Source organism: Hemitrygon akajei, chromosome 1 (assembly GCF_048418815.1).
Source record: "Hemitrygon akajei chromosome 1, sHemAka1.3, whole genome shotgun sequence".
Lineage (NCBI taxonomy): Eukaryota > Metazoa > Chordata > Chondrichthyes > Myliobatiformes > Dasyatidae > Hemitrygon > Hemitrygon akajei.
Window position 1 is genome coordinate 89,757,309 of NC_133124.1, and position 12,264 is coordinate 89,769,572.

Consider the following 12,264-nt stretch of genomic DNA (forward strand, 5'->3'; position numbering starts at 1 on the left):
AATTGAGCAATTAGATCCTAATTTATTCAGAAGAAATTGTAAACGGTAAAATCAATCCCAATTGTGAACATAAAATTCAATGACTTCTTTACTCCTGCTTCTCATTCGTGATTTTGTCAAAACATGGAACTTTCTTGCTGACTGCGATCCACAGGTCTGCCTGTGGATTCAGGCGATTCCTAGATTTTGTCTTGATTGACAAAAGAAAACTGAATCCAGATTCACACAAGTATGTTGTTGCAAATAGAATGAGGACACGGAGTGCTTTTCCACCAAGTCTTGGGAACATATCCAGTGCTGCACACCAAAACTCCTCCAAAGTCTTGCTTTCAAATTGCATTTCAAGAGCTTGATTTGTCTGCAAATCAATAAGATCTTTCTTCAGCTCTTCATCATCTGACATTTTCTCCAAATTGTAGGAATATGGATTCATGATCCATTCTTCTGAAATCTTCAGGTCTCCTCAGCAAAATATCCATCAAACGATTCTGACAGCATTTCCAAATGTGCCACAATTTCTTCACACACAGTAGGAGTTATGGATCCAGCATCAGCAACCATCTCTTCTAGTGAAGGAAAATTTGAAAGACTGCCTCTTTCCATCCATCGACGCCAAAGACGTAACTTTTCTTTGAAGGCATTCAACTTTTCACAAGCCTTCAATATGTTTATCGCTTTTCCTTGAAGAGAAACACTCAGGTCATTCATACAAGTGAAAATGTCAGCTAAGTAAGCCAGTATTTGGGCGAATTCCTGTGATTCCATTGCCCCAACCAGATCACATTCACACTCCTCCAGAAAAACTTTGATTTCTTTCTGCAGTTCAAAGAAGCGGGTTAAAGCTTGTCGTCGTGACAACCAACTGATTTCTGTGTGGAAAAGCAAAACTGAATGCTCACTTTCCAGACCATCAAAATGATTTGAAGATGTGATGGTTCAAAGCACGCCCCCTGATCCAGTTGATGATCTTCACACAAGAATCAAGGACTTTCTTCAAATTTGTAGGCAATGATTTTGATGCCAAAGCATGCTGATGAAGAAAACAATGGGTAACTTGCAAGTCTGGAATCTCCTTTATCATCAATGCAGAAAAGCCAGATTTATTTCCAAGCATTGCAGGTGCCCCGTCAGTGTGCACAGAACCAAAGACTTTGATATCTAAATCATGTTTGGCAAAGAAGTCTTTCACCAGCTGTATCACATCCTTTGCAGTTGTGTTTGTTTTCAGATCTTTACAAAACAGGAAATCTTCCTTTACAGCACCATCATTGACATACCTCACTAATATGATGAGCTGACTACAACTGGAGACATCAGTTGACTCATCCAACTGAATAGAGATTTTAAGAGGACTAGCCCTGACATCTGAGATGACTTGGTCCAAACTATCTTCACTCAAATCATTGATTCGGTTGTGAATGACATTATTTGATAGGGGCACCTGTTCAAATTTTTTTCTTGCTTCTTTGCCCAGGATAATTGTTGCCATTTCCAGTGCACATGGCTTGATGAGATCTTCCGCAATTGTTTGGGGCTTCTTGGATTTGGCCACTTTATATGCCACTTGAAGCAAGAAGTAGTGGTTTTTCAACAGAAACAAAACCTAACTTTGGAAGAGTTCCTTGTGAATCAAAACGAGCTCTTTTGATTTTCAATGACCCAGCATCAGCTCTGCCATGCTTGTTCTTGAAGTGCTCTTGAAGCTTGGATGGCTTCAGATTTGAGTTGGAAAACACAACGCTACAAAGAATGCACTGGGGTTTTTGCAAGCCATCATTTCCTGTTGTGCAAGTGAAACCAAATCACACATAGTCACCATTCCATTTCCTTCTTTTTGACATGATGAAGGGTTAATGAAGGGTTAAGGGTAAAGAGAAAAATATGAGCTAATATGAGAAAAACTATCCGACTAAGTCAGGGATGACCGCTTTACTCAACCAGACACACCTATACCAAAGTATCGCGAGAAATACGCTTTCGAATATTATATTACGATATTATCTGTGGTTACGCCAAGATAAATCATTAGGTGGAAATGCTACGAGGACGTGATGCGACTTATTAGGCTACTCTCTACTGAATTTACACACCTATTTTCGATGACTACCGGAGATATGAACTACCATCACACAATTCAAAGTCCTCGGTGCTAACCATGATACCTCCTCAACTAACACAATTCAAAATTATCAACAATTCAAGAAAAAAACCTGTTAAGAGAAAAAAAAACCTTTGAAATTCAAAAACTTCTTTAATGCATTGAGCCAAATACGAATGAATGACTTCAACTGCTTTTATCAAAATGCGGCTTTTTAAAATTTTATAATTGAATAATTTACCTACTGTCTGCGGGTTTGGTTTTAACGTGAAGTCGTTACTCGGTGGTTGATTCCAGATGTATAAAGATTTTGGCATTATGAGATGATTTTTAACTCTGAGATGTAACCTTCTAGCTAACATTGATGAGACTCCTCAACTCTGAGATGTAACTCCCAGGTAACACTGATGAGAATCCTCAATGCTGACTCGGGCAGTGGGAGACTGGAGTGAGTTTACGTCTCTCTCGACTCGGGCAGCGGGAGACTGGAGTGTGCTTGGGACAAACATTACTACCACTTCTCAAGGCACACTGGCAGCTGGCTGAGTGATGACTCATGACTCGTCACTCAAGGACACAAGCCACTCTTTGTCGCACCCCTTGAAATTCCATCTCGAACCCCCGGGGGTGCGGGCACCCCAGGTTGGGAACCCCTGCCGTAGAGTGAATGCTGGTTCCTATGATGTGCTGAACTGTGCCCGCAACTCTGTAGTTTCTTGCAGTCACGTGCAGAGCAGTTGCCATATCAGGACGTTATGCATCCAGATATGATGCTTTCAATGGTGCATTGATAAAGGTCAACAGGGACATGTCAAATTCCTTTAGACTACAGAGGAATGAGAGGCAATGGTGAACTTTCTTGGTCATGGCATCTATGTGGTTGGACTATGACAAGCTATTGGTGGTGTTCAATTCTAGAGACTTGAAACTCTCAACCTGAACATCATCGAACACAGCAAGAGATACAATATTCACAAGTAAAATGTAAACTGAACAAGGAAGAACATAGAACAAAAGGACTGTCAATTGTAGTGCAAAATTGACATGGAGTTGCTATGGGGTAGTGATTAGGTTTTTTTTCCTACAACACAATATAGGCCCTTTGGCCCACAAAGTTGTGCCAAACACGTCCCTACCTCAGAAATTACTAGGCTTACCCATAGCCCTCTATTTTTCTAATCTCCATGTACCTATCCAAAAGTCTCTTAAAAGACTCTATTGTATCTGCCTCCACCACCGTCGCTGGCAGCCCATTCCACGCACTCACCACTCTCTGAGTAAAAAACTTACCCCTGACATCTCCTCTGTACCTACTCCCCAGCGCCTTAAACCTGTGTCCTTTTGTGGCAACCATTTCAGCCCTGGGAAAAAGCCTCTGACTATCCACACAATCAATGCCTCTCATCATCTTATACACCTCTATCAGGTCACCTCTCAACCTCCGTCGCTCCAAGGAGAAAAGGCCGAGTTCACTCAACCTATTCTCATAAGACATGCTCCCCAATCGAGGCAACATCCTTGTAAATCTCCTCTGCACCCTTTCTATGGCTTCCACATCCCTCCTGTAGTGAGGCAACCATAACTGAGTACAGTACTCCAAGTGGGGTCTGACCAGGGTTCTATATAGCTGCAACATAACCTCTCGGCTCCTAAATTCAATTCCACGACTGATGAAGGCCAATGCACCATATGCCTTCTTAACCACAGAGTCAATCTGCGCAGCTGCTTTGAGCGTCCTATGGACTTGGACCCCAAGATCCCTCTAATCCTCAACACTGCCAAGAGTCTTACCATTAATACTATATTCTGCTATCATATTTGACCTACCAAAATGAACCACTTCACACTTATCTGGGTTGTGCAGTTTCGTTGAAGAACCAAATCGTTCAAGAAGCAGTTCTTGAACCTGGTGGTGTAGGGCTTCAGGCTTTCTTGCCTAATGGTAGCTGTGAAAATATGGCATGGACCAGATGGTGGGGATCTTTGACAATTGATGCTGCCTTCTTGTTTCCTCTCTAAGTGCAGGATTTACATAGCCTAACCCACCAGGCATGTCTTTCTGCTCTGTATTTTGCAATTTCTACACTCTTTTGTCTATCTTCTCACTCTCAAACTACCCCTATTCATTCATTGACCAGATGACTTTATTTACTGTTTACCCAATAGTTACCCTAGTTTGACCTATCAGAGACATTACCCTCCCCCACCCTCCCTGCATCTTAACATTTTTTATGCCTGCTTCCCAGTTTTGGCAAGGAACTTTCAATATAAAACGTTAACTTTTTTCTACCAGTTCAGCACCAGCAAAGTCCTGTGAACCAGAATATCAGAGTTTTTTTTGTATTTTTTTGCTGATTTATCCTGACATCAGAGAGAACAAAAAAAATAGCAAGCAGAACCTGCAAAGGAATTTCCTCACCAATTAACAATGACGGATAATCAGATATCCCAACAGAATATGCACTTTTGCTGAGAGATATTCACAATTTCACATAAAGATTAATCTAATCAGAGGATTATTTCTATTGCTTCAGTGTTTATAATGTTATGTATACTTCAATTTATCATAATAGAGGGAAGTGGGGAAGAACGTCCAATAACAATAAAATTCTGAACATGTTTATAAAGAATATTTGGTGTTTTGTCACACATAACTTTCAGAGGAAATTTCTTCCTAAGAGCATGATAGCCTGGCAGTTAGTGTAATGTTTTATAGCACTAGCAACCTGAGTTCAATTCTATATTGTTATTGTGTATATAAATAAGAATTTCATTTCCAAGTGTGCAATGTGGATGGTTTACCCGGAATGGGAGCTGATGTTGGTGAACAGGACACACACATGCTCTTGATGGGCTTAAGGTCCCGGGTAAAATGTGATCAATCCGAAGACATTCTGTAAATCTGTAAATAAAATAGTTCTAGCATTTTTATCCATGCAAGTTCGTCTTTGTTAACAAACAAATATAACACAGTGTTAGAAGTTGCTGTGAAATCTAATTATGAAGCATAACCGAATACCATGAGCGACTAAGAAAGAAACATTGGTTCTGATGGAGAGAAGCTGCTGGCAAACAGTCTCAAAGTTCAGAAAGAGATTCGGGTGAGAAAAGCTCAAAAAATTCTGTTGTGGCTAACCTACATCCACCTGCAGCAATGCATTTTACTGGGAATCTAGCTGGTAACTGGAAACACTTCAAGCACTGATTCAATATATATTTAATGGCAAGCAGACCGGCAGGGCAGAGGAAAAATTGAAAGCGTCTATCTTTCTACACGTATTTGGCGAAGATGCTTTGGACATTTACAACACTTTCAAATTGATGAGATAGACTTTAAATTAGACCACTCTGATGACAAAAGTTGAGGAGTATTTTGTTCCAAGTAATATGTCACGTTTGAACGATATAAGTTCTTTTCCTGTGACCAAAAACAATACTTAGCTGAGCTTCACACACTGAGAGTTTGGAGATTTGAGACTCACTAATCAGAGACAAAATAAGTTGTGTCTTGCAGGTTTATGGGGACATACTATTGTGTTTGTTTTCTTTAAAGGGAAAGGATGTGTTATGATGTGTGTACATAATAAAGAATTTCAGTTCCCAGTGTGCAATGTGGAAAGTTCAACTGGAACAGGAGGTGATGTTGGTGAATGGGAAGCACACGCAAACACACATTTGGTGGGCTGAAGTCCTGAGTAAAATGTGGTTGAACCAATGTCATTTTGTAAATCTGTAAATAAAATAGTTCCAGCATTTTTACCAATGCAAGTTGGTCCTTGCCAACAAATTCCACCTCTGTGTATAAGGAGTTTGGACGTTCGCTCTGTGTCTGCTTGGGTTTCATCTGGGTGCTCTGGTTTTCTCCCACGTTAACAAAGACATGCAGGTTAGGAGGTTAATTGGTCACATGGGTTAATTGGAAGGTGTGGGCTCATTAGGCCAGAAGGGTCCAAAACCATGCTGTATCTGTAAGTAAAAGAAAATTATATTACGCCATATGCCTGAATCTGGATCAGTCTTCCAACTGAAATCATTTTATGTCTGTAATACTTCCTTTAGCGAGGCAATTGTTACACGTAACGTTTTTCTCTGTAGTTAATGAAATACTTTTACTGTTGCAAAACCTTCTCTACCTATTAGGTGCTTGTGCCTCTCAAGAGTCACAGAGTTGTATAGTACTGAAACAACCCCTTCAGCCTAACTCATCCATGCAAACCAAGATGGCAATCTGAGCAATGAGAGCAATAATGGCCCAGTTGCCTCAGAAGAATTTCATATTTCTTATCCAACTGTAATACACTCTTTGTTGAATTTCTATCCTTGACATTTGTTGTATCAATCACTGAGGGATACAATCTTCAAGGATAACTCTGAACTAACTTACTCACAGGAAGTACATGAATATTGAAATAGATGTACCAGGTATTGGCACATTTTGGCACCTCTATTGTAACTCAGTGGGATACTAACTGAGTAACAGTACTTTCACTTTAGGTAGTTTAATGCATACGTTATTGCACAAATATTCAATGATGGGGCAGCTGAGGACAGTTAAATTTATTTAATGAAAAGCTCAGATCAATAACGAAAATATCAGTGAAATCTTACCTGCTTCCGTAACCTATCTTAGTTTTTGATTTACAATTTTTTCATCCTAAGTTACTCTAGCCTAAATGTAACTCTGGACCCACTAAGTATTAAATGCCAGCCACTCCAGCAATATAAATGCAAATGTACTAACTCTTTAACCAAAACCCAATGCTGAATGCTTGCTGTGTCCATTTTCATCTCTCCACTTACACTGCTCCATCTTCTGAGAATTTCCAACCTTGGTTTCAGTTCTCTGCAGTAGCTCTGACCTGCACTTCACATCTATTACATACCTTTTGTTTATGTTCTCTCTCAAACTGTGCTCATTAACCAACTAGACAGACACTTCATCAACAGCTTATCCCCAGAGCACCCTGATGTCACCCTCTCTGGGATTATTTTCTTTGTCCTTTTCATCTCTCCCCCAGCCTCTCCAAAATTGAGAAACCAACATTTCCCCCCTTTCTCATCTGATGAATCGTTTTCAACAAGAAAAACTCAGAAAGGCGGCGTCCATTATTAAAGACCTTCAGCACCCAGGGCATGTCCGTTTCTCACTGTTACCATCAGGTAGGAGGTACAGAAACCTGAAGGCACACACTCAATGATTCAGGAACAACTTCTTCCCCTCTGCCATCCGATTCCTAACTGGACATTGAAGCTTTGGACACTACCTCACTTTTTATAATATACAATATTTCTGTTTTTGCACATTTAAAAACTCTATTCAATATACATAATTGATTTATTTTTATTTATTATTTTCTCTTTCTGCTAGATTATGTACTGTATTGAACTGCTGCTGCTAAGTTAACAAATTTCACGTCACATGCCAGTGATAATAAACTTGATTCTGATTCTTTCCACTGATGCTGCCACATTACAGGCAGATCCTACCCACCATTAAAATTATCTAAATGAAGGCAACATCAAAATTCTCCAGTATCCAGGCCACGTCATCTTCTCAAAGATATATGAGGTAGGAATTGAGAAATCTGAAGCCCCACACCACCAGTTTCAATAACCACCAGCTACTTCCCTTCAAACTTTAGATGTCTGACCAAACTGCACAATCATAATCACTACTTTAGTACTGTATAGCACAACTGAGACCACTTTGCACTACAATGGGCTGTATTTACTCAGTTCTAATTGCGTCCTCTCTTGTACAATTTCTGTTTCTCATTGTGAAGATTACATATCTGATGCAATGTGCTTGTGACGTTCCTGCAAGGTCTGCATTGTAAATGGGTATACACATAATAATGGGCATTTGAGAATAAACTCGACTTTGATGTTGCTTGACATACTGAAAGTTTCCAACATTTCGCAAATTCTAAACCAATAAATATCGAGAGTTTTTAATTTGTGACACTGCAACCTCTCGCTACGTCGCTGGTTTTGCCGGTCCGGAACTCCTCCCAGTCTACGGCGGATGTGACGCCAACTGACCCGGCAGTGATGTCACGCTATTTATAAAAGCGCTCCCCGCAGACGGCTGCTTCCTCTTCCTACCTTGACTCTGCTCGAGGTGCTCTGTCCTTCGATCGAAGCTAAGGCCGAATCCCAGCCGGCGACTAGCACCATTCAACCCGCCATGGCATCCACATCCGAGCTGGCCTGCATCTACAGCGCTCTCATCCTGCACGACGATGAAGTCACCGTGACCGTGAGTGCAGCGCCGCCGCCATTTCGTGCGGGGTGGGGGACACACGAGCCATTTTATGTTGGAGGGGAGAAATAGGGGCCGACCCGGTGGTGGGCTGGCCGGGGGTTGTTCCGCGACCCGACTCCGTTCAGGCCCCACTCGGTGGCTGCCTGAGGGCGGCGGCGGCGGGTCTGGACCGGCGGCCCCGCACGTGGAGCCCTGCCGCCCGCCCCGCTCTCTTCCCGTCCGCGGCTGCTTGTCGGTGCTCGGGCCTTCTTGGAGTCTGCTTTGAATTAGGCTGAAACCTGCAATGTAACTGGCTGCTTCGTCTTCCATTGTTCACGCCACTCGTGCTGAGTTCCCCCAGAAATCCAGTTTTTCAATATGTGTCGGAACGATCTCACGTATTTGATCTTGCTCTATATCATTTTGTAAACCACTAAATTTGCCTAAGCGCTTGCACATTCTGTTTAGTTCCTTGGTTTAAAACTAGTTTTCAACTTCTGATCATTACTTAGTCAGATTTTAAACACTGCATTTGCTTCATGAGTTAACTCATAGCGAACATCCCTTTGGTATCCTTCCCCCTAAGGTTTAGATCGTGTAATATTTTGATAGTAATGGCCGATCATGCTCTCATGACCACAATTGTTTCTGGCAATTTTTTCTACAGAAGTGGTTTGCCATTGCCTTTTGGTTGGTTGGTTAGTGTCTTTATAAGATGGGTGACCCCAGCCATTATCAATACTCCTCTGAGATGTCTGATGGTTCTCATAACCAGGACTTGTGATAATGCACCAGCTGCTCTTATGACCATCTTGTCCAGGAGGACAAGATGACCAGGAGAAATTTCAATACACCCTTGTGTATATGACAGTAAACTAATGTAAATTTAAGAAAGAGGATGATGAAAAGTTAGAAGCTAGGTGAAGTGCTGTATTTACTGCCTTTTGAGGTGTAGAGATCTGGGTAATGCTGCATCCTTTTTATTAAACTATTTGTGCAACTGTTGTACTAATGTTGATAGGTGGTGATGAACTTGTTTTTTTTTCCCGTTTATTTGAACATAATAAACCACCTTCAAATTCTAATTATGAAGTGAACTGTATTTGTGTTCCATTTGGCTGGAATAAACTTTAATGCAGTTTTTTCATTGTTTCTTTCAGGAAGACAAGCTTAATGCCCTCATCAAGACAGCTGGAGTTAATGTCGAGCCTTTCTGGCCCAGTCTGTTTGCTAAGGTAATGTCAAAATGTGTTACTTTTTTAGTTTGTCCACTGTTTAGATGAACAAATTTATTTCTGAATGTCCCTTTGGTCGATTCTTTAATTCCCACCTATCAATTAAGTTTCCTCCTGAACTCAGTGTCATTTTTTGACTTTGGCCGACCATAAATGCAATTGTATTTGTCTCTTGATACCATTTTTTAATTTGGCAAGCCCTCGTCTCAAAACTTCAGTTATTCAAAATTGTTTAAATTTACTTTGTTACTTTTTCAGCCAACTTTTAGTGATGATTTCTAAATTGTCATCCCTGCACTGTATAAAGATGTGTACCTGCTTAGTAAGTGGATTCTCCTTGTCTAATGTTTTTCAGGCTTTGACAAACATTGACATTAATAGTCTGATCTGTAGTGTTGGTGCTGGTGGTGGTGGTGGAGGAGGTGCTGCTGCTCCCACTGCCGCAGCTGCTACTGCTGCTGCTCCTGCTGGTGAGTGTTCTAACCGTCCACTTAATTACAACTGTTGTGTTTTTGTTTTGATAACTTTGTGTCAAGGAACTTAAGTGTTCTTTCCTTTTGCAGCGGAAGAGAAAAAGGAAGAGAAGAAACAGGAAGAATCTGAGGAGTCTGATGATGACATGGGCTTTGGTCTCTTTGATTAAGTGCCATGAAGTATTTGTTACAAATAAATAAATAGAAATTATTTTTGAATGGTAATGGATACATACAAGCCAGTTATTGCAATAGCTGTCCTGACATTATTTGGAAATGTGACATTTCCTCGTGATTTAGCAACAATACTGCGTCATCTTACTGCTATTTTTGCGTTAAGGTGTATCCCTCGTCAGAACAGGCTCTTTGGCATCATGATCACCATGCACATGGGTCAATCTTAACTAATCCCATTTGCCTGCATGAGGTCCATGTCTATTCCCAGGCTGTATCAGGTTACCGCTTCCACACTCCAAAGAAAAACAACTCAATTTTTTTTCAACCTGCTACTTTAAATCAGAACCAGATTTAATATCTGGTTAATAATATATATTTAATATATAATTATATATTTAATATCTATCCCTCAACGTCAGCAAGATGAAAGAATTGGTTGTTACTTAAGGAGTAGCGGATCGCATAACCCCATCTACATCGGTGGTGTGCAGGTGGAACAGGTCAAAAGCTTTAAGTTCCTCGGGGTGAATATCACAAGTGACCAGACTTGGTCTAACCAAGCAGAGTCCACTGCCAAGAAGGCCCACCAGCGCCTTTACTTCCTGAGAAAGCTGAAGAAATTTGGCCTGTCCCCTAAAACCCTCACTAATTTTTACAGGTGCACCGTAGAAAGCATTCTTCTAGGGTGCATCACAACCTGGTATGGAAGTTGTCCTGTCCAAGACCGGAAGAAGCTTCAGAAGATTGTGAACCTAGCCCAGCACATCACATAAACCAATCTTCCATCCTTGGACTCACTTCACACCACACGCTGTCAGAGCAGTGCTGCCAGGATAATCAAGGATAAGTCCCACCCAGCCAACACACTTTTTGTCCCACTTCCCTCCGGGGGAAGGTTCAGGAGCATGAAGATACATACGGCCAGATTTGGGAACAGCTTCTTTTCAACTGTCAGTTGTTTGGTGACAATAAAGTATTTGTATATCTCTGGCATAGGTCATGATATCTGTGAAGTCATGCCATCAGGTTGGAGACTACCCAGGTGGAATATAATGGGTTCATTTCCATTTGGAAATTGGATGACAGTGGAAAGAAGCTGTTTCTGAATTAAGTGTATTCCTTTGGGGTTCTGTATCTCCTTTTCTGTTTCCTCTTGGGTGTTGGCTGCGCGCACATCTTTTGCTACTAGTACAAAGTTTGTGTCGTGACAGTGGAGTTTAGGAGCCAGGGAGTTCAGGAACTGCCGCCCACAGTTGCTGCTGAATCCACAGTATTTTTGTTCTGTTGATCGATGCTATTAATGCATTAAAATTAATGGTTGGTTAATTCTCAAATCTTGTTTATTTCACTCCTCAGCAGCAGTTCCTGAGCTCCCCAGGTCCTCAAGTGCATCATGATACAAATTCTTTGTACAATTCCTTTGTGTGCTTGTAGCAAAAGATATGTTTGCTAACATCTTAGAGGGAACATTGCTCCTTCCTGATGGTAGCAATGATTGAGAAGAGGGCATGTCCTGGGTGATGGGGGTCCTAACGATGCACGCTGCCTTTTTGAGCCATCGTTCCTTGAAGATGTCTTGGATACTAAGGAGGCTAGTGCTCATGATTCAGTTGACTAAAGCTTACAATGCTGCAGCTTGTTTCAATCCTGTGCAGTAGTGCACTTCCCACCAAACCAGACAATGACACGGCCAGTTGGAATTCTTTGCATGGTGTGTTCATAGAAATATGCAAGTGTTTTAGGTGACGTACCAAGTCTTCACAGACTCCTAATGAAACAGCTATTGACATCCAGGCACTTGGTTCATCCTTTCCACTGATCCCTCTATGCATTCCCTTACCCTTTCTGAAGTCTGCAATCAGTTCCTCTGTCTTGCATTGAGTATAAGGTGGTTGCTGTGACACCACTCAACCTGTTGATATATATCACTCCTATATTCCCTCATTAAGATCTGAAATTCTGCCAGCAGTGGATGTATCATTAAAAAATTTATAGATGCAATTTGAGCTATACCTACCACGCAGTCATGGGTGTAGA

At 41.2% G+C, this 12,264-nt stretch overlaps 1 protein-coding gene across 1 annotated transcript; it reads left to right on the plus strand.

The window, feature by feature from the left end:
* The first annotated feature begins 8,158 nt into the window (after positions 1 to 8,158).
* On the plus strand, positions 8,159 to 10,275 carry rplp1 (ribosomal protein lateral stalk subunit P1). The gene is made up of 4 exons (XM_073047689.1): positions 8,159 to 8,357; positions 9,503 to 9,577; positions 9,933 to 10,047; positions 10,141 to 10,275. The coding sequence occupies exons 1-4, from the start codon at positions 8,286 to 8,288 to the stop codon at positions 10,218 to 10,220; spliced, it is 342 nt and encodes a 113-aa protein (XP_072903790.1). The 5' UTR covers positions 8,159 to 8,285; the 3' UTR covers positions 10,221 to 10,275.
* Positions 10,276 to 12,264: the final 1,989 nt, after the last annotated feature.